General features: G+C 33.2%; 1 protein-coding gene across 5 annotated transcripts in view; it reads right to left on the bottom strand.

Moving 5' to 3' along the window:
- The window catches only part of CCSER1 (coiled-coil serine rich protein 1), a 681,310-nt gene that overhangs the window by 412,528 nt on the left and 244,131 nt on the right, over positions 1 to 24,651 (bottom strand). For all 5 annotated transcript variants that reach the window (XM_014787893.2, XM_087434596.1, XM_087434595.1 and 2 more), the window contains exon 4: positions 19,722 to 19,815. In XM_014787893.2, the coding sequence (XP_014643379.2) occupies positions 19,722 to 19,815 (94 nt within the window). The remainder of the gene's footprint in view (positions 1 to 19,721; positions 19,816 to 24,651) is intronic.

The raw sequence follows: 24,651 nt of genomic DNA, 5'->3' as shown, positions 1-24,651 counted from the left end.
GAAACTGTTTTCTTGAGTTCTGTGAGCTGTTCTAGCAAATTAATCAAACCCGAGGGGGTTGTGGGAACCTCTGATTTATAGCCAGTCAGTGAGAAGTATAGGTAACAACCTGGACTTGTGATTGGCATCTTGAGTTGGAGGGCGTCATTGAAACTTGTGACTTGTAGCTAGTTGGTCAGAAACACAGGTAACCTGGGCTTGCAATTGGCATCCGAAGTGGAGGATGGTCTTGTGGCACTGAGCCCTCTACCTTTGGAATTTGATTCTATCTCTGGGTAGATAGCGTCAGAATTGAGTTGAACTGAGTTGAATTCTCTGACACACTGCTGGTGTCTGAGAATTGCTTGTTGGTATGGGGAAGCCCAGACACACACACACACACACACACACACACATACACACTGGAATTGGGTTCAAGAACCTAATTTATCTCCTTAGCCTTCTCTTGGTTGTGACAGTTTCTCAGACTTTCCTTGTTTTTGATGACCCTACCAATTTTGAGGAGTACCGGTCAGGTATATTGTAGAATGCTCCTCCATTGGAATTTGTCTTATATTTCTCTCATGATTAGACTGGGGTTATGGGCTTTAGGAAGAAGATTATGGAGGTAAAGTACCATTGACATCATATCAACTGTACAGTGTGTGTCAAATTTCTCCACTGTAAGAGTATTGTTTTTTTTTCCCATTTACCACACTGTACTCTTTGGAAGGAAGTCATTATGTGCAGCCCACACTTAAGGAGTGAGAAGTTTTGCTCCCTTTCTTTAGAGTAAAGTATCTATATAATTTATTTGTAGCAAATGGTAATTTTTAATAAAGATATTTACTTCCAATAAAAGAAAATATGCGTTTGCTATCAACTTAGTCCTGCGGGTTGATTTATTCTATACTACTTAACATATTTTCAATGTGACTTTTATTTCTCTAAAGCAATTGAGTAAATGAAAATTAGTGCACTATTTTTCTTCATCCAAAAGCACTTTGACAAAATAGTTAATACTCTAGAAAATCTCTGATAAATGGAATTTGCTTTGTGTCAAACCTGGTATGGTTAAAGAGAAGCATATGTAGTTATAGATAATTTGTTTTCTTCAAAAAATATATCTGAAATGCCTCATGATCTATAACTATTCTCAGGGATTTCCAATCAAACATTCTTATGGATCACTGAATTGTTATCTTAATCTTTTTATAAGGATAAATCTTTTTTATTATTAAATTTTTATAATGAATTTACACATTCATTTATTCATTGCTTAATCCTCCCTAATCTCTCTCTCCTCTTTCCCCTTCCTTACCCACCTTCTCTCTCTCTCACCCCTGCCCCCAAGATACACACACACACACACACACACACACACACGCACTCAATTATTTCTGTTCTAAACAAAAAAAAAAAGCACCGAGCATGTCTATGGGAACAGTGTATATGCCTTTCCTTACTACAGTCTATGAGCATGTCTTAAAAACTATTCATTGAACTCCATAAAGCACAAAATAAAACACTGACTTACAAGCAAAACAGAGTTCAATTTGATTTGTTTTAGTTACACACAAATTCACTTCTGTGTAAATGTTTCTAAAAGTTATTTACCCACAGAGGGTTTTTTTAATTCTTCCATGACCACAGAATTTTAAATGTATAATTTTTGTGATTAATTCTCAAATTTTCACTAGATAGGCAGTTTCCTGACAGCTTTGATATTAGGAGAAAGATTTAAATCATATTTAGCATCCTTCTAATTTTGCAAATAATAATAATAATAGCATCTACCATAGGATGAGCAGAATTCCTATGCAGGCATCCAAGGCTATACTTATTACTAACAAAGGACCAAATGTGTGAGAATAAATTCAAAGGCCTAAGGTAAGACCATTTAAATTTTTACAGATAAACAAGAAGCATCTCCTGTAGTAACTATGTGTGAGACATGTCTCATAAAGTATTTCTCCTGAGAGAATACATTCTTTGGCTACAAGCTTGGTTCACCATTATCAATGAGCTTCATTTAAAATATCATTTTGACGTTCTGATTTTCATATTATTTACTTACTCTTTTACTTTATCAAAAATAAATATATACTTTTCCATATAATTCTGTTACTCACTAAATATACCAAAGCACTTCCTCTTTTGTTATTCTCAGAGAGAGAGAGAGATATAGGTCAGAGAAAGATGGTAATGTAGAAGGAGAAGAATAAAAAGGACAGATTCAGCTGTAAAATTCTGCCTAATAATTTACATTTTGCACAATAGGCTAAAGCTTTTGTATTCTTCGCAAATATATTCATCTCCTGAGGAGTACTGAAAATAAAAAGATAGAAAAGGAAAAATTAAAGTTAGATTAGCAAATCCATCTGTGGCACTTGTTTGATTTAGAACCTATGGGCATTATATCTGCAAACTGTGTCAGGCAGGAACAGCCAGTAGTACTAAAATATCTGCTAATATAACACAACCACAGGTATGCCTCTTACAGAAATGAGATTCTATTCCTGGTGGCTATAATAAAAGCTAGGTTGCAAAATGGGGCTGATTAACATTACATTCTAATCATTAAGAGTACAGTTTGCTTTATTCTAGAATAACAAAAATCTCATCATGCCTCTAAGCGCAAAATTAGCACATATAAATATATATTACTGAATATAATTAAAATTAAATTTAAAATACACTTGGAATTTCAGCTCTACGTTCAATCATGTGTATATACACTCAAGATCATAGAGTTGTTAAAGAAATACCCCTGCTTAAGTTTTTGTTTAAATTGTAGTTTTCTTTCCACTGAGTGTTTGATGTTTCCTAAAAATAATCACTGTAGCTGGACTATAGCTCTTGAATAACGTCAACAACAAATTTTTTAAAGGTGTGATAAAACAGCCTTGTAGTACATTATCTAGACTCAAAGTCACTTAACAGAGCTTTAAATTACATTTTAATTTATAATATTCATTAATTTTATTAAAATATATATACAAAAGATTAATTCAAATCCTTCCATTCTATATTCTATGTTTTTGCAAGTTAGATGATGCTAAGTCATCTTACTCATTGATTTGAATTTCCTCATATATAAAGACTGTCAGATTAGAACATATCTAAGTTCCCTTTCTTTTTCAAAATATGATCTTTTTTAATAACTTTAATAATTTTTGTCCTAATTTTTTAGTGTTAGAGAAAAAATCCTCAAAGAACTAAGGGACCCACTAGGAAAAGTATCTATATTAGTTCCCACTAGGGTAAAAAATATGAATACAGATTTGGCTACCAGACACATAAAAATGGCCCTTAACATTTATAAACTGACTCCTGTTTGGTTAGAAAGAAAGCTGCCTTTGATAATTACTTACTTTTAAAGATTTGCACTTGAAGTTTATTTTTGTTTTCTGCAGATATATTACTTTCGTATCTCATAAAAACCATTTAAAAAATTTTTTAAAGAATTATCTAGAATTTTTTTTAGACATTTTCACTGAGAAGATTGTTTGGAACAACTTGAAAGCAATTCTGCTAGAAACAGAGGTACAGCATTATTTAGAAAAGTCCCAATTTACAGAGCTATCATTGCTGGTTAACACTTTATGATGATTTTTATTGATATATATCTGCAGAGTCACATATTTGAAAAGAACAAGTTTTCCCTTTATTCAAATATTTATACATTTAGTATTTTACTTTATAACAAAAGTCAGAAACAAAGCCCTATTTTGATTTTGACTATTCAAAAACACATGAGAAAAAAGAAAATAACAGGATTAACAATTGTATGTATAGTTCCTAAGGAATCTTTCCTTTTCTGGTCTAACCCTCTATTATTTTTCATATATACTTAAATATTCATCTCTTTAATCTTTTCTTTATATTGATTCCTGCTTGTGGAATGCCTCCCCATACCAACCTTTATTGCACTTTATTTAAATACAGTTCAAGTCTATCCCACCTACTGCAGCCCACAGAAATATCTCTTTCCCCTGAATATAACAGCTGATATTTATTTAGCCCTTATCATCATTGCCTTGCACTACACTTTCTTTCCGTGAGCACATATTGACTCTTGAAATACATCAGTGGTTTTCAGACTTTGTTTTAGCAGTTGAACACTGATAGTTAATACGAAAGAAAGGAACATTACAGGATGAGAAAATAGCACGTGAAACATCACATAGGTGAGAGAGAATGTGGTGCATTCAAGTCATTCATCTGGCGCTATTTATTCCCTACTCTACCAAAGCATGTTGGGCTTCCTTGAAGGTCTCCAATGTGTCACACTTTCCTCTACGAATTCCAATTTGCTAAACAATTTCCCCCACCTCCTCATCCAATGCTCACTTATCCTTCATGGAAAAGCCTAAATGTCACCTCCTCAGGAAATCTTTCCTCGCCACCCAAATTGCTGTATCCTTCCACTGCACACTGCTCTTTTCTTCCTTAACAATTGTTTAAAAATAGAATTTTCCATTAGACCATATGCTACATGGCCCATGTTTGCTACCATATTCCCAGGCCCGATAGTATACCTTCAATAAATAATTTGCTGGAAGTCAATCTTAGTATGTAGAAAAAGTGGTGAGTGTTAAAGCTTGGGAGTTCTGTAAGCCATGCTAATGAAAGTGGAATTTATAATAAAAGCAATGGGGATCACTGAAAGATTTTTAAATATGTCAGTGACCAAGATGAGGTTGGTGTGTTAGCCCATCTTGTGGGCAATATGGAGAATGGATTAGAGGAGGTCAAACTTAGAGATAAAACAAGAGGTAAGCATATGTAAGGAGATAGAGACTAGATTAATCTTCTAGGAACAGTTATGAGAACCCAGCTGGGAGAGCCTTGCTTTTGTTGGAAAAATGCTCTGCTAATCCATTTTTGAGGGTGAAGTTTGTGCCTTCAGGCCCGTGAGCCAGGTGACACCTAGCCCTGAGAGTAGCCTGTAGATCTGCTTTAGGTGAGTTAAAGAAAGAAAGAGGACAAATGGGCCAGAATTTGGAGAAGAATGTGGCTGTAGGAAAGAAACGGAGAAAGTCCAAAAGAGATAGCAAAATGAAACTCCTGAATACTCTACATTCTCTCTCACCTCTGTGCATTTTCAACCACTGTGCTCTCATCTGCACTAGGTGATTACTCCCCATGACTCCCAAAGCGGAAATGAAGTCAACAGTAATCATGAAAGTTTTTATTTGATGGAAAATTTTTGTGGGGTGGGGTAAGAGATGGAAAACTGAAAGAGACCCTGAGTTCCACATCACAGTTGGCACTGGGAGAAAACACAAAAACAAAGATGGCACTAACGGACACTAGGGCCAGAGAAAGGGCCTCAAAAACCACAGAGTCACACAGACTTAGAGGAAAAATGATGCTGGTCTGAACAAAGGCTGAAATAGGAATTGTGGAGAGAAGGGTACAGACACAAGAATAGCTAAAAAGTAGAATCAGTTAAAGCTAGTGACACCTGGTTTCAAATTTTGTAGTCTGCGTGATGGTGTCATTATCAAGACAGGAAATAAATAGGGCAAGAACAAATTAAGAGGCAGGAAGAATAAGGTTAACCTTGAATCTATTAAATCTAAAGCATATAACTGACTGGATGAAATCACTAGCACACTGTTAAATACATACATCTGTACATCATGAGAGAGGGTTGAACTGGAGGTAGAGATTTGGAGTCAATATTTCTAAGTGATGGTTGAAGTTGACCTCTCTTAGTTTCACAGAGTGATAAAAACGTAGACTATGAGATAAAAAATGTACTTCTTAGTAACAGAAATCTCTTCTCTCAAGGGTAGTATATTTTATATGTAAGAATAATAAAGATCATAGTAGGTAGAGCTAGGAAAAAATATAAACATATAAATACATAGATAAGCACAAAACAATAAAATATGCTGTATAATCCATGAACACAAGTAGAGAAACATGAGTACTATAGTATTTCAGTACTATACTGAAGATGATAAATGTTTTACCTTTGAAAATAATAAAACAATGTAAAAGCAAACATGAGTCTAATAAGTGTGTCCAATCAGAATTGGGGGCTATTCTAGATTCTTTGAATGGAGCAGATCTGAAGTCACAGATGCACAGGTTAATATTTCACCCCTACTGGTCTCTCATATTCTTATTTTTCTTATCTAATACATTTTTTTGGATCTAAGACACTATTGATTGTAAGACAGACATTTTATGTCTGTCTTTAAAAGAAAAACAAAATTGCTATCAATCTAGGAGACAATGCTAAAATATCTTCATTATAAACATATATATCAATATCTGAGATATTACAATGTGAAATAACATGAAACTTTAAATCATTGAAATATGTTTTTAAAAAGAACCACTTGGTAAAACTGGTGATAACCTCTATTTCCATTTTCCTTAGAATATTTTTATCACTATTTCTCCCAAATAATATGTATTTTAATAGTTTTCTTATCTGTGAATGCTCTAATTGAGAGAGCAGATCCAAGTTACTATTGGTGCCAAGATATCGAAAAAAGCCCAGATGCTCAGTGCATAGGAGTGATGTATAACTAGCAGACGAAATCTCACAAGGATACAATAAAAGAGACTTTTCAGGTCTCAATCATCTTCAAACATGGGCAGTTTTACAATGACAAGCTGGTTTAACCCATCACTCAGACTATGTTCCCATATATCCTGTCAATTTTAGGATGTTGTGAGCAGGCTTTACTTGAGACAAAGTTCTAAAATATCTTAGTCTGAGAGAGATGTCCGCTTTCTGTCTAGCACTGGTGACTGTTAGCTGAGAATGGACAAAAATCCCGATCAGAATCCTTCTTCTACTGTTCGTTTAGGAGTTCAGATGTGTCATCTACAGAGTCTTAAGTATGTTACACAGCTGCTGCTCCATCAAATGATCCAGCAAAGAAAAGGTCATCCAGCAGAGAGAAGAGGAAAATCTGACTTTTATGGATGGTGAGACGACGACTAGATATGTGATTGTGACACCTCAAACAATAGCGAAAATCTGGTTGATCATGCCTCCAGTTGAAAGCAGCCTATGCTTCTGTCTCCCTCAGTGGGGAGACTGAGACCTAAAACCACCAACCTCCAAAAAGGTGACTGTCTAAACGAACATCATTTTACTATTTCATTGTTTATATTGGAATAACTTAACTATTCCATATAACTTCATTGTTCATTACAAGGATTTCCCAAAAGATCAATTCCATAACACAAAGCATCAACACACAGCTTATGCCCTAAGAATCACTAAACCTTTCACCTTAAAATCCCTCCCTTGCTGTTTCCACCAATCCTACATCCCTAAACTATTATATCATGATCTTTACCCAATCCCAATCAAGCCCCCAAATTGAAAGATCTGCCTTAAATCAAATTCAAAATCTCAATAAATCCTAATTTACCCCTTCAAAATACAACAAGAGTTCAGTAGAGGTGGCGTTTTCCCCTCACCTCAGTAAGCAATCAACTGAACAACTTCTTATCAAAATGTTGGAGAGCCAGCATTTGACACTAATATCATGGTACCACTCAAATCTACTAATTATTCAGATAAATCTTGGTCTTATTTAAGTTATTCTAGCATATTAAGATGTATGGTTATAGAAAACATGGTCCTATAAGAATAAGAGACCCCCAATTCCACTGTAAACTTTTGGAAATTTTGATTAATAAGATGGAGAATCAAAATATAAACAAAAAGGGCAAGATGCTGTAGTAACACCTGACAAAATGATGCTATTAAAATTTTATAATCCAAGGAATAGAAACTCTGTAACTGTTTTTACTGCGTACAATTACAACTTAATTTGTTGTAATAGTGTGAATGTTCATTACCATTTCTCTCTTTTCTGCCTCAGGCAGTGTAGAAAATTATGTTTCATGTCAGTGGTTATTTTTCTTGTTGGTGAACAATTTTAAATACATAAATATTCTACTTCTTCAGAAGAAAGACCAGCATTTGCTTTCTTAATTACTTATTCGTTTTGATAGTGACAGCTGATGTTGCTGCATTATTCAAGCAATTGTATGGAGATGTCACCACATAATTGTAAGAGGCCATGAAATTTTATATTGAGACACATATTTTCTTTCTAATTGCTCCAGAAAAACCATGCCGAACGAAAGAAATCTTTTCCTTTGACTGTATCCTCTAATGAACTTGAGCCATTGACTGCCCTTTTGCACAGCAGAAGACAGTTTATAATGGTAGAAAATGCTACAATAGCAGGTTACAAGTAAATTCTGTGACTTCATTAAAATTGTTGTCATTTAATATTAAATTAGGTCAGAATGTGTCAACATTTTTCAGCTATATTGGATGAGATTTTGAAAACTCTTCCATCTACAAGAGCTCTTTTGTAGCTACAGCAATCCTCTTGAAGTATTACAACACCTGACAGGCAAAATAGCCAGAGGCACTTTTAAATACACAAATTTACGGGGCTGGCCCTGTGGCTTAGCGGTTAAGTGCGAGCGCTCCACAACTGGCAGCCGGGTTCAGATCCCGGGGGTGCGTACCGCTTCTCCACCCATGCTGAGGCAGCGTCCCACATACAGCAACTAGAAGGATGTGCAGCTATGACATACAGCTATCTACTGGGGCTTTGGGGAAAAAAAGGAGGAGGATTGGCAATAGATGTTAGCTCAGAGCCGGTCTTCCTCAGCAAAAAGAGGAGGATTAGCATGGATGTTAGCTCAGGGCTGATCTTCCTCACAAAAAAAAAAAAAAAAAAGAATTTAAATCCACAAATACAAGTGATCACTCTGTTGGCAACTAAAATAAAAAATAAAATAATTAATTGCAATTGTGCTTACTAAATGGTACTAGTCAATTTCTTATTCACAGGGCTGTTTCTACTGTCAACTAACCGTGTGACCTTCAACACGACCTTTAAGGCTCTGAATATTCATGGGGAGCAGAAGCAGGAGAGGCTCTACTTCACAGTACCGGAAATTCTCTTCCAGTTAGGGCCATTCTTCTGTCACTTAAGTACACCATTTAACAGAGTGAACTGAATACTGAAAATAAGGTGCCCAGGTGAACATCATATTGAAAAACAGTAACTTTGAAATTTAAAAGATGGGAATTGAAAATGAATTATTAAATTAATGAATTAATCAATTGGTCAATTAATGAACTGCTCAACCAAAAGCTACAAATAAACAAAAACCATTAAAATTTAGAACTATTGACCCTGAAAATAGGTATTACTGATAATTGCATAGTCTTGCATTTAAGCAATATCATGACCTCTATATCCTATCAATACACCATAAATAAATTATTGTTTTTTCAAGGATGACAATTAGCAAACTTTTTCACACAACTCTCCTTATGTCTAGTCAGTCATTTTTAACAACTTGGGGGAAGGAATATGCAGAAAAATATAAAAATTATATAAAAAGTATTTTTAAATATATTCAAATTTTTACAATATGGAATTCTTATGACATGATACTTTCTGGATAAAGTTTATGAAGAACTAAGGAATTTTTTCCTCTTCACATATTAAAGAGTTAAAAAAAACAGTTCAGATAGATATATTTCCAAAGTTAATTATACAGCGTACCACCTTACCAGAGTATGCAGAATATAACTTGTTTTTCTTGAGGATTCAGGGCTATAATAATTTTTAAAATGCAATGGAGTAATGTATTACAATACAGTAGTGCCTCATGACCTGCTGATATGGATGGAGATGGCTGTTTCTACATTAAATGACCCCACACTGTTCTGCTTTATGATTTTGTGTACTTTTCAAAGCTTTTTGCCTTTTCTCTTGCTTTTTGGCTCACAGACCTTATTTTTCACCACATTCAGCATGCCTGCTTGAAGCAACTCTTTTCGCCTAACATGTTACTATAATTTTCAGTGGCTTTGGAAAATATATAACCAAATATATCTGAATTTTATGTAAAATTAGAAGCAGCAAGGTCTAGAAAGATAGTGAAAAGAACCTGTCATCTAACGGTAAGATCTGGGTTAATATTGGCTGTGTGAACTTAGATAAGTTTTCCAACCATAGAGTATTTGCTTCCTCCACTGTACTTGGGATATATTAACATGTATTTCAGAGTGTTATTGTGATAATTTGATGAGATAACATGTTTGAAATCTCTTGTAAACTATAAAGCTGAATACAAATGTTTGATGGTTACTATCATCATTATCAGAACAAGATTGCCATCTAACGGCAACCAAGCAGAAAACAGGTACTCTAACCTTTTTAAAACAGAAATGAAAAGAGCAATAGCATCAGCTGATGAAACCCATGAAGGGACAACTAACGTGACAACTGCATCCTCACTACAGTGTTACGCAAAATAGCGTATTACAAGAGAGCACTCTGCACCTTCATTATAACTGCTCCTTCTAGTAACTAAACATCATTGACAGCTCTGTATAGTGAAAACAGGAGGTAGCATCAAGTCACAACGGTATAATTTAAATCCTAGTTCTGTCACTTACAAGCTCTGTAATCCTGGACCAATAACAATGCTCTTCTGGGTCTCGATTCCTTCATCTATAAAGCAAGAATAGTAATACTTTCTAGAGAGTTGCTTTTAGGATTAAATGAGATAATCCAAGTTCTTATAAAGTATAGCTCAAAAACAAAAACAACAAAGTGCCTACACCAGTGCTTGGCACCACACAGATGCTTCAGTAAACAAATCTAAGTTAATTTCAGCTTCTTGCATAAAGTCAAAGGCAAACATATACAAGTGATGCCTGTAACTGAAAAGGTAATAGTGAGAAGAGCCAGTTTGAAACAAAAGCTTCAGTGTACTTGTGATTTTAAGATTTTATATGAATTAATTTGGTTAGTCAAAAGAATCATAACAATTAAACACAGAGCCTTCAGAGTTAGAAAAACTTGTTGGCGTCTAGCTGGGACATCTACTGCCTGTAATATTTTATCACTCAAAGCATTAATTTTCTCAAATGTAAAGGGATTATTTACATCATTGAATTGCACATAGACTCAATAAATGTTATATTATTCTTCTATTTTCTTTAATGTTATAATTGTATAACTTTGGAAATACATAATAGTCACAAAATTAATTGCATGTGTTGTGGCATTCTATACCTAAAATTTGAGAAATACTATACTTGAAAATGTGGTGGTGATCTTCCACTAACAGAGACTGGAAAAATCATCAAAATTGGCAAGACTGGATTCTTATTAATCCTCAGGTATATCATATTTTATCATGCACATTGTAAAAAATAGAATTAGCTATAGTTCTTAAAAAACTGTTACATGCCAGACATGAGACAGAGCATTCTACTATGCGTTAACTTATTATTCCTCACGACAAACTTATGAGGTAGATACTTCTATTGCTCCCATTTTCAAATAAGGAAATGGAAGCTGAGAGAGATTAAACAATTTGTTCAAATTTACATAGCCTGGTAGGTGGCTGAGATTTGTCTAACTCCCGAGTTCAGATTTTTAGCCACTATATTATACTCCAAAAATTAAGTGTCATATGTTTTCTTTGCTTTATACTATCAGATTGGAGATATCTTACACACTTTTTCTGACCCAGACATAACAAACCTTGTCAAAACTTATAGTTGATATTTATAATTTTCCCTGTGTGAATGTTGTTGCAATTTATACATTACCGTTCATATTAGCCAAGCCACAAGGGTTTTATCTCAACTCTGCTATGCTATTATCCATTAAAAATTAATAACAAAAGTTACTTCCTTAATTAATAGGCGCAGGAGGAGTTCCTAATTTACTGCAGAATTTTATATTGCTTGCTCCTGAAACTCAAAATAATTTAGCAACTACCTAATTAATTCCTAATTGATATCATTGGGCCATTACTTTCCCACTTGCATCTGGACATATACCAAGAGATATTGCCCTAGGTGTTTTTAGATATAAAGTCCAAAATAAATAACGAAAACAACATAAAATTTCTTCATTCGATCATCCAAATGACCTTTACATTCTTTTTATCAAAGAATGATAAATAAGTAAAATATATTTTCAATTGAGTAACTCATCTGCAAATTGTAAAGATCAAATTTAATACAAAGAAACTTGGCTCTCTCTCTGAACATTCATGATTTGGGTTAAGTTTTAAAGTATTTAACATAGGAATTTATTCTTTCTTTGACAAATTACTATATTAAAAATGTTGTAGAATTTAGGACACATGACAAATATCTGGAAAAAAAGTTTTCATGCATTTAAATGTATCGGTTTTAACACAAAGTACCACCTGTTATAAGCAAAGTGCCTTAATTATTTTTTTAATAATTAATACTAATAAAACATCACTTAAAATGTTACATAGAATTTAGATAAAAATTCAAACCAGAAAGCATATTTTAAAATAATATGTAATAATGATGAAGCATTAAGAAATTATGGACTATGAAAAAGAACCAATGATAGGACAAACTGTTTGACAAGGAATTTAAGATTTCAGGAGAAGTAACCAACTTGCACTGGGCTCCTATTTTATTCTAGGCAACTGTGAAAGACACTTTACATATAAACATGTCACCGATTTAAGTGGGATGATATTTTGAGGTAGATATTTTTATTGTCATTTTACAAATGAGAAAAAGGGACTCAGAAAGATTGGATCACGTGCCCAAGACCCCTGCAGTAGAGCTGGAATTCTAACCTGGATGTGTTTGTCTTCAAAGTGCCTGCTCTCTTTCCATATTAATTTGTAGTTTCTTTAATTTGAATGGGTCTTTAAGATGCAATTTCCTCTCAAAGTGTTACTGTGACAATTAACTTGAGATAGCTTAGGAAAAGAGCATGGTTCATTATAGGCATTCAGTTTTCCTTCCCATCAATTTAGGTCTCCAGCTACTAATTGCTAAAGCTTATACACAACCCACTCCTAGTATTAACACAAGAGCCAAGGAAAGAAGTGGAGCAATAGTATTTTAATACGTATCTTCCCAACAGGTAACACTAAAATGTGTTTTAGCCTTCTTTCCTTTTAACTTTAACTCATTTAATTAATTATGATGCTTCTGTCAAAGTAGCCAGGTGCATGTTTCCCATCAGCTTCTGCCACTATGAAGATGATACTAAGAGCAGCCTCAACAGAAGTGTGACCTTCTTCTAGTTTACTGTGGAAAAGAATAGCTAAAGATTAAGTATTCCAAAACGAAAACTCAAATTTGCATTCTTCTTTCTTTATTGAACAGTGTGCACTCTTCAATATTTAACAGGCATTTTGATAACATCTATTTGTAGTAAGGTTAACTTATTCAGTTACATAAGGGTTACATTTTGCAAACAGTTCATTTTGGAGGACTCATCAAGAAGTAACATTGCTTAACATTTAGATATTCTACTAGACTTTATAATAATTACCTAATGTCTGAGAAACATGCTTGACCACACTTACTTTAACTATTGTCAATATTAAAATTATCCAAGGAATATGAACTATGTGCAAGGAACAGGATTTTATTTTCGGATTATGCAAGACCCTCATAAAGCTCCTAACTTTTGCTACATGATGTGTCAACATTTAGAACTGCTTCTACTGAACTGGTAGCATGATGCCACAGCTTGTACTGAGAGGAGTTGCTGAGGATATTGTTCTTGCTATCAATCGTGTCTACCTTATGAAGACATGCGAGCAAAATACCTTTCAGTTCCTGGTAACAAGAATTCTTTTATTTAAAACAAAATGCTTTGATTGGTTGATTGAATGATTTATAGCATATATTTTTAATTACACAACTGGTTGTGTTTCTTTCCATATGTGCTGGCTGAACACTCCAAGTAACATTTTATTCTGTCATAGTGGTAATACTAGTATACATTTTGTGTGTTAACCTTATGTATGGCTTCATCTTATTTTTCATGTCTTTCTTTTATCATTATCCTATTTTCCTCAAATTACTATTATTTTGCAAGATACTTAAATGAATGGAAAAAAATCCTAAACACAAAAATGTAAAAGTATATAAAAAATTAAGCAAAAATATATTGCTGGTATTTTTTCTTTGACAGATTGTATACTTCATATGATATATTTCACTGTAAAGAAATTTTAAGGTCAGTTATTTGAGTCTTAGAAATATTAAATACTATAAATTTTGTTAGTACTTTTTTTTTCCCCAAACCAATGTTGAGGTATATCTAACCAACATCATTGCTAATATCATGCATGACTCAGTTCATGGCAAAAACAACAGGAAACCAACATGAATAAGAGAGTGAAGAGAGATATAAAAAGTGGGAAGAGTCACTAAAATATTTTTTAATTTATCAAAGTATAAATGATAGCATCTCATGCTTTTAAATTAAAAATAACTGTGTTTGGTCATTATGCATTATAAATAATTTATTAAATAGAGAAACAATGAACATAATATTTTAGTACAGGGGAAATGAAATGTCTGGTATTAAACAAATTGATAATCCTGTATTTGAAACATGATGCTTATTAATTAGTCATAAAAAATATTATCTAAAAAAGTAATTTAAGCATTAATTCGAGAAAACATAATAAAAGACACCTGGAAGGCTTATCTATAGGCTTTTTAATCTAAAAGTTTAGCTTTTATATTAGAATTTTTGAAAATAAAATTAGATAATGCCACACTCAGAATAAATTATTCAGAATAGTGGCTTTTATTTTTTTCCCCTCAAAGCAAGTCTCCTTTTGGGAATCCACTTTGAATTCATATACCTTTCTTTCATTGAAATTGCCCTTTCTTGCTTTCATAAAAAAAAAAAGATAACATCCACTGACTGCACTATAAAACAGATATTTTATTTGCACTATTATTTGTACTACCTCTCCCTTTAGGAAGGAAGTGTGTCAGTTTAGGACTCCATAGATATATTTATATATTCAAATGATTCATGGAACTTTATTCAAATTGTTCACTAGTCAAAACCAAACTTTTAAAAACCTCACCTCAAACTTACAATCCACTTGTAGATGAAAATAGAGATAGCAAAGAATGAAATAAAAAGCATATTAAAAGATGTCCAGAATTATTATGACCACAATAATTAACAGCCATTTTTACCAAGGTAGGTACAGTCATAAGCACAAATTCAACAACATGATGTACTATACAGATACATATTCAAATGTGAAAGTATATGAGCGTTTCTATGACACAGACCTTGAACCACAAAACTCAAATTGGCGTTTTCTCTTTTGTTTGTGCTATTCTGATATTTTACTTGGCTAGTTGATATACTTTAGTTCATATTGCTTATACTGCAGGTACAGTCGGCCCTCCGTATCCGCATCCGCGGATTCAACCAACCGTGGATCAAATCGCCTGCAATGGCTGCATCTGCACTAAACATGTACAGACTTCTTTTCTTATCATTATTCCCTAAACAATACAGTCTAAGAACTATTTAAATAGCATTTACAATGTATTAGGTATTATAAGTAATCTAGAGATGATTTAAAGTACAAGGGATGATAGGTGTAAGTTATATACTACATCATTTCATTATATACAGGACTTGAGCATCCAGTGGTCCTGGAACCAATCACCCCGTGAATACCAAGGGACAACTGTGGTATATCAACCAACAATCATTACTATTATGTGAGTGTTAACATATGTACATTTACCATACATTCTATTGTCCTTTAGAATGTCTCTTTGCATGTTAAATCACTCACTATGAGCAGTGACCAATTACATTTTGAAAAAATGCAAGGAAATTTTTTAAATACAAATTTTCAAACTCTGTCCAATAAAACAGATCACTTAATTAAAGGTGCTTGATTTTCTGCAAAGATTTACTAACTTTTGTTCTTATTTTCTTTTTAAATCCATTTGTATTCACTATATACATGTCCAAAGATGTTTGGCTATGTTTTAAATAAAATCACATTAATAGACACCAATTGAGCATCTACTATGTGCAAATTACTGTAGTAAAAAGGACAACAGAATGTCTACACTTTCTATACATGATGATTTCTCTAGTCTTTGCAAATCTAACCATTATGAATTGTATGTTAAAATGAATAAAATTTATAAATCCCACATATAACACAATTACTACAAATATTTGACTTAATATTTTCTTTTTTTTTTTGAGGAAGGTCAGCCCTGAGCTAACATCCGTGTTAATCCTTCTCTTTTTGCTGAGGAAGACCGGCTCTGAGCTAATATCTATTGCCAATCCTCCTCCTTTTTTTTCCCCAAAGCCCCAGTAGATAGTTGTATGTCATAGCTGCACATCCTTCTAGTTGCTGTATGTGGGATGCCGCCTCAGCGTGGCCGGAGAAGCGGTGCGACAGTGCGCGCCCGGGACCCAAACCCCGGGCCGCCAGCAGCGGAGCACGGGCACTTAACCACTAAGCCACGGGGCCGGCCTGACTTAATATTTTCAAAATAAAAATACTTTTCTGGTCTCTTACAAAATTCATCTTGGCCATTATAATAAGCTTTACTATAAATCCCTATAAATCTTTGCTTTAATAAGACTCTATAGCCAAAAATTAATATGTCTTGTCCTTAAAAAGTTTTTAACTCTTTAATGATTTTCAGTAATGTAGGTAGTAGAATTTATTGATATCATTATTTTAGTTTTCAGACTTTTGAAAATCACTTTTATTTAAACCATCATTTTGGAATCTTTAGCACTAATGAGCTTTTTATCAATACTAATTATCAATAATGAGCTTCTTATATTCTGAGAAGACCTTTATGTTGCTTAATAAAGAAAATAAATTGTGTAAAGCCACTTCAACCAGACATTCTTCTTTCTGAGCTAATGTGCATAAACAGATATTTGTGGCTTTTTTAAAGCCCCACAACATGGCATCCAAAGCAAAATATGTTTTCAAAAGACATTTTATTAAGTAACATTAAATAAACTAGTCACTCTAAGGAATATCTCATTTATCAGAACTTTACTTCAGATATGCAAAGTAACATCATTTATCTTGTGAAAAATTTGGTTAATTCAGTTGATTCTTAAGGTATCCTAGTTTTAGCTTCAACCAAGCTATCCACACCTTGAAGTAGACAGAGGAGATTCATAGAATTTATTACATCATTTTTTCTTTACAATAAACTAATGAAGTACATAGCACTCATTACTTTATACAAGAGAGAATAAAGTTTAAAGATGTTTATTTTGTTCCCAAGCAAATAAATTGAGCTAAGTCTTCATATTTTTAAGTCATTCTTTGCTCTTTATTGTGGTTGCCTACCAAACATAAACTGAGATTGCTACATTACCCATAATTCTTTTTAATTATTACTTGGTTTTATCTTTATTGTGAAAATCTTTAAAAATACATAAAATAGAGAGAATATTATAATTAATGCATGAAGTTTTCACCCCAAAACCTATGGCCCAGCTTTGATAATTTGCAACAATTTGCCGACTTCTTCTACGCCCTCCTCCATACTGGTTGGTAAAGCAAATCTCAGACACCATATTGTTTCAACCACATGCATCTCTATAAAAAGTTTTCCTTAAAAAACAAAACAAAAATATTCAACACCCAACAAAATAAATAATAATTCCGTAATAATTTATTTTTCAGATTTCTCTGATTAACTCGGAAATATCTTTTTACTGTGTTTTTATATTTCAATAAGTATGCCAACAAAGATGTCACATTGCATTTTCTTCTTTTAATCTAATCTTTAAAAAGCTCTCCTCTTTTTATTGTGCTATTTATTTGTTGAAGAAACCAGATCATTTATCCTGTAGAATTCCCCATTTGCTATATTTGGGTGCTGTCAATCTCATCATGCCATTTAACATTCCAACTCCCCTCATCCCAGTATTTCCTATGAAATCACAGCTTAGTCAAGGGACTTAAGTAGATGTAAGTACTTGTGGGCAGGAGTGGTAGAGCTGTGTACTTTTCTAGGCATTGCATTATAGGGACAAAATGTCTAGTTGTTACACTTTTAGTGACATTAAGATTGATCAGTGGGTTTAGGTCTTGCAAGTCTAATCCATCATTGCAAAGTTCTCCACCAATAATATATCCTTACAATCATGCCATAGCACATACAGATCCTTCATTATTCCTTTTAATGGCTGCTTAGTATATCACTGTATAGTCAACAAGTGTCCTGTTGAAGGAAATTTGAGGTGTTCCCAATATTTTATTGCAAATATTGTGCAATCAATAGTTATTTGCATACATTACTTTGTATATTTCGGGCGTCTCAGGATTAAATTTCTAGAAGTTGGATAGTTGGATCTACAGGTAAATGCACATATAGTTTTGCTAGATATTGACAGATTTCCCTCCAAAAGGGTGTACATTCTTCTCACCATGTGTAACTCTTTTTTTCTTTTTTCTTTTTTTTGCTGAGGAAGATTTGCCCTGAGCTAATATGTGTGCCAATCCTCCTCTTTTTTGCTTGAGGAAGATTCACCCTGAGCTAACATCCGTGCCAGTCTTCCTCTATTTTGTATGTGGATCTCCACCACTGCGTGACCGCCAATAAGTGGTGTAGGTCTGTGCCCGGGAACTGAACTCGGGCTGCCAAAGTGGAGCGTGCCGAACTTAACCACTAGGCTACAGGGCCAGCCCCACCATGTGTAACTCTTTTAAGATAAATACACATGAATGACAAAATTGTATAAGGTATCTGTATAAAAGTGAGAAAAATCTACATTTTTAAAAGAATATCTGGCAAATCAAGTGCAGGAAGAATATTTCAAGAAATTGTTATCCTAAATTTATATTCAACTAAAAAAAATTTTTTAAGTAGCTTCTTTTTGATATTAACCTAATATAGAGTGTAATAAAATATAAATATTGTCATTGCCTTCTTTTGACAATTGTTTATATGATATTATCTATAATATAAAAATACTGCACGAACAAAAATCATTCATAAAAATATTACAGTTGGAAATAACCTTAGAGATTATGTCTAATTCCTAAAAGTTAAAAACATGGACACTAAAATCCAAGAGGTTGATTTTCTCAAATGTATGCAGTAGGACCCAAGATTTTTAAGCTCCAGTTTAATGCTATTTCTAACTTAACTTGAAAATAACTATGTTAAAGGTATTATTAACAATAAAAAAACTAAGTAAAAGCTTGCCTTTATAATCAAATATCTAAATCTGAATGAACAATTAATTCCTATAACCTACTTCAAAGGGAGTAATTTTGATATTTGGAGACATGACATTTTATGCTTTAATATAAATTTAAACTATTACAAATACAATGGGCTCCCTTCTTAATTCATTCAACAAGAATTTATTTATCTCATACTATAACTCTATGTGTGTGCATGTGTTAATGAGTATGTGCTTGTGGTTGCTATCGGTAATTATTAATGTTGAGGTCAACCTTACTGCATCAATATTAACCTATGCAGTTATTATTCAAGGGGCTAATATTTGGAAGAGTAAATCGATTTGAGTCCAAAACTTCCATTTCCTTCCAAAGGAAAAATGAGATTGTAATTGTTTTCTTCCAAAAAAAGAGAAAACATTAACTTTTTCATTAAATGTTTAATTAGAATTTCCTTCTTTGAAGTGACTTTTTATAGTTTTTTCTTATTTTATAATTATCTTCCAATCGAATATATATTTCCATAATAGGTTTTAAGATCACCAGAATCATGTGTCCCTGGTACCTAGCATACAGAATACACAAAGTGGGGATTGAAAAGACTGAATGCAGTCTAAATAATACTTAGCTTATCAATGAAAGTTAAATGACTAGGATCAGAGTTGTATGATATTGTGCATTTATTCAAAACTTACCCGAAGGATGAAGATTCTGTTCCTCTAAAAATTCTAGATCAAGCATTAGGTCATCTTCATCTAGTTCACAAGATCCCAAATTATTCAAAACATCCTGAGAAAAAAGTAAAATCAATAGTTAGAGACCAAAACACTGAGAAACTGAGGAAATATTCATATGCAGAGGCCATGAGACAAAAAAGAACTCAAAATTAGAAATGAAAAGTTTTAACTGAATCTCAGAAATTATTTGACTATCTTATAGGCTTTCAAATTATCAGTCCAATAAAAAATTCCAAGAATTATTATAAAAATCTTAACTTTTCCAATTATTTGCACATAAGCTTTTTTAAAGGATGAGTTACTTGTAATTAAACAGAAGTACATATGAGCAGGTATCAAAGATATTAGAAGAATACAGGAAAGTTTATTTTAGTCAAAATTTCTTTAATGAACATGAAAAAAGATAAGCTTTTGTTCATTAAAAATGCACAAAGACATACAAAGGTTTACCTATATATTCGATATATATAAAGAATATATAGGTCTGTGAACTGAAACTTTAGATTCTTTATCTAATATTTATCTTTCAGATCTGTGTAACATTCTTCTGACACATTTAATGAACTGTTGCTCAAACAAATTTTGTATATAGTGCCAACTGTGAGACATTAATTTAGACCATACTTGGAAGTGGGAATCCAGTTACCATTTCCCAATCATTTGCTTTAGATTAGGAGAAATGAACAGAGGCAGTAATATCAAATTAAAAATTAATTATTGACTTCCATAATTCCATAAACATCAGAGCTAGATTATGTTTCTTTTTTTTTTTCAAGAGGGCAAATAGCAAAGTAAACTAGAAGGATATACTGAGAAATTTTGAGGGGAAACACTGATGTGTAGAGGTCAGAATTCTTGAGGGAGGAATAAAGTCTTGATTTGCATATGTGTGTATATAGATAGGTAGTGAATATATTAAGCAAAACAACAACTTACATTTAGAGACTAAGATTGAAATAACAAAAATACAGAAAATAGGACATCAAGAACAACAGCCTAAATACTGAATGATGCCACATCTCAGATCACTTTTTCCATTGATTTGAATGTTAACATAATTTATTTTCAAAGAAGAAAATACTCATAAGGAAAGCCTAATGATATTGTCAAATGGTCACTGAATGCCCCCGGTTCTTGGAATTAAAAGAATGCTGCAACTTTTAAATAAACTACTATCACAGTAAAAAATTGAATTAAACATTATTAAACTTTATAAACATGTATTATCCATAAATAGAGCACGATAGTTTCAGTGATAAATATCCCCAAATCTAAGTGCTTCTTTCTACACATGAAAGTTACAAGCAACTATTACTGTATTGTACTGTATTGCATTGCGTTGTATCTGTATTAGTTACAAGGTAACTAGTAATTTAAACCATAAATAAAATCAACTGTTTATTGTAAGCTCTGTGATGTACTGTGGCAGGGATAGCCCAGTGAGGATAAGCTGCTTATTTATATGGCATCAAAAAGATGTTACAAAGCATAGGCAACAAAAGATAAGCTGCCATCTTCAAAAATGCAAAATAGACACAACAAAAGAAACATAATTGAAGTTAAATGGGAAAAACGAAGAGTTTAGAAAGGGGAGATTTTGTAAAGATACGATTATGAGTGTTTATTAAGCACTCTCCAAATGAGAGAATCTTAATCTGGTAGTCAAGAATACATTGGTATAAAAAAAAATTGTTTTGTAGTGAAAATGTAGTAAATTATCCAGCTTAAAATTATCCTAAATAATTTTATACTTGGATTTTGAATTTCATTGGCCAATATTATGGTCTTGTTTCCATCCAAAATTCATATTTTGAAGTTCAAACCCCCAATACCTTAGAATGTGACTGTGTTTGACGATAGGACTCTTAAAGAAGAAATTACAGTTAAATCAGGTCATATGGGTGGACCCTAATCCAATATGACTGGTGTTCTTATGAGAAGATATTAGGACACAGGTAACACACACAAATGGACGACCATGTGAAGACACAGCCAAAAGGTAGCCATATGCAAGCCAAGGAGAGAGTCTACAGGAGAAACCAAACCTCCCTACACCTTGAACTTGGACTTCCAGCCTACAGAACTATAAAAAAATAAATTTCTGTTGTTTAAGCCACCGAATCTATGACAGTTTGTTAAGGCAGCCCAGGCAAACTAATACAATTAACAACATTTAGAAAGCAATGGAAGTCAGAACAAAGGAAGAAAGGAAATAAATGAGTGCCTGGCATATGATTGTCACCCTTTTGTGTTATGTCAAGTAACGACTTCTTGCTCGTTATAGCTTCTATGACAAGGTTTGCACAGCATTCCTCACTTTTCTTTGGAACCACCTCATTCAATCCATCTAGCTATTAAAAAAACTACCAGGTTCTTACATAAGTCAAACTCCTTGTCCTTGGTGGTTGGTCCAAGATGGGCATCTTAACCAAACTTGCTGATCAGAGCCCTTTCACAGAAATGAGAAAAGTTTCTGTCTGGCGATAGATATTGCAAGATGCAAAATGCTGTCATCACAGTGGCCATGGATTTCATTGTATGGTTAAAACCAGTCTAAGTCTACTTGAAAAATGAAAAGTAGTAGGTCTTCTGTTTCCTGTTAGTAGTAGTAGGTCTTCTGGTTCCTGGTTCTAGAAGTTCCTGAGGTCCAGAGGCATACATGATCTTTTCAAGGTTGGATTGTTCAAACCTTTCGAATTTTACAAAAATTCAAAGTTAACATATCCATCCACAGTTAGAAAAAATAAAATTTTAAAAAAGATTTTATTTTTTAACAGGGAAATACTTAAAAATCCCTACCACTGCTATTCTAACATTTAATTTAAGCAAATAAACCAAGAAAGTGAACAAATGAAATTTGGAAAACTCACTACATTGTTCTGATTTCATTCTCTTTTTGCAGGTGACTCTTGACATTTGGACTAGCAGGTCCATTTACCAACGGGCTGGATGAATTGTTCTTAAATCTACCCATTCTAAATTGCTTTGCTTTGATATCTTGCTTACAAATCAAGTTTCTTGATAATGTAGTGGAGAGTCTTGGAAGCAGGTGAAACTTCACAATAAAAGGAGAGTAGATGCAGCAACATAATATGTTACAGAAAACAGCTATGTGAACTCATAAACCTCAAAGGAATATCTTTTCCAGATCTGTCCTTAAAAAAGACCAATAGTAGCAACAGTACTTTTGCCCTCAGCCAGCACTTATGGGCAATCCAGATACTCATTGCCAAATATCGCCAACAAAAAAGAACCAGGGCTCCTTAGTTACTAGGAAAAGGAAAAGAAAAGAAAGAAAAAAACACAGACTATTTCTGGAACATACCTTTGTTGCCATAAAACAAGGTTCATCTAAAAAAAAAGAGTCAGAGGCAGTTTTGAAAGGCTAAGGAAAGCAATCTAAATGGCTTCTCCCTGGGTAATCTCTAACATTATGAACATCAAAAAAACAATAATCATTATGGCTAAATGAAACAATTTGAGTTGTTGAAGGCTAAGAGTTCATAATACTCAAACAGAAAAGTTAATATGAAGGATATGAAGAGGCAGTAATGATAGACATACAAAAAAGCACAAACAGGGCAGATATCTTTAATTTCTATTGGGGTTTTTTTTTGGTGAGGGAGATTGGCCCTGAGCTAACATCCATTGCCAATCCTCTTCTTTTTTGCTGAGGAAGATTGGCCCTGAGCTAACATCTGTGACCATCTTCCTCTACTTTATATGGGACGCCGCCACAGCGTGGCTTGAGAAGAGGTGCGCAGGTCCACAGCTGGGACTCGAACCTGTGGACCCCAGGCTGCCGAAGTGGAGCATGCGAACTTAACAGCTACACCACCAGGCCGGCCCTCTATTGTTTTAAATAAATAGTTAATATATGGGTATTTTGTTTTTCTAATTATACATACATTTATAATATGAAGACATATTTCTTTCCATCTGTGTAAGGGTAGACTTGTATGCAAAGTAGGAGCATCAAAAGTAGTTCTGCAGCAGGAATAGAAAAGACTGACCAGCACTTATGGTCACACATAACAACCAAGTAGAAGAGGAGTCCAGCCTTTAATAGTACTAATGATCGTACCCAGTATCTAAGAGGACACAGTTAATAAATTACCAGACTATCTAGAAGTGGTAACTAAGCAGAAATAGTCTCTCATCTCCTGGTAGATGAAAACCCAGATAGCTATACATAATAAAGATATAATCATGAAAAGTCCATGAGTTTTTAATAACGCTAATATATCAGCATATATATAACATAATAACAGGGAAACTGTTATGTAACACAAGCAATTGGGACTTAAAAGCAAATCATTTTGGAGGAGACACCAATATTGCAGAAAATTAAAAGTTAGGCTTGAACTTAAAAAAATAAATAAGTAAATAAATAAAGGCATCAGGGCATGTAACAAGTAAAAAGTTTAATTGTAAAAGGAAAGTTCAACCTCAGCCAGTATGTTGAGTTTGAATCATCTCTGAATGTACAGCAAATTCCAATGACTAGATAAGAATTACTAGTCAACAACCCAACATGTGCAAATTTAAGAAACAATCTTCCTTGTCTTTTAAGTCTAGCATGGTAACAAAATCCTAGGAAAGTACAAAAATAGACTCAGATATTTCTGAAATTCCAGGGAAAATATGAAAATTTCTATATCAGCAAATTGTAAGAAGGAAAAAGACAAAAAGAAATGTAAATCTCTAGTCTGAGCACATTTGTGACAAGTTTTAGGATAAATATATTGATTTGCTTTGGAATCATTGTAATATGTATAATTTTCTTCTTTAAAAGTGGCTAAAGCATTTAAGATAAATTGACATGTTAGATTTGGTATTTTAATATAACACTGGGAAGAATTCAATTATATAAAATTTAAACCCATGT

This window comes from Ceratotherium simum, chromosome 8, assembly GCF_057802395.1.
Source record: "Ceratotherium simum simum isolate JZ-2026a chromosome 8, ASM5780239v1, whole genome shotgun sequence".
Taxonomy (NCBI): Eukaryota; Metazoa; Chordata; class Mammalia; order Perissodactyla; family Rhinocerotidae; genus Ceratotherium; species Ceratotherium simum.
Note: the sequence above shows the minus strand (reverse complement) of the source record. Positions and strands in the feature narration are given on the sequence as shown.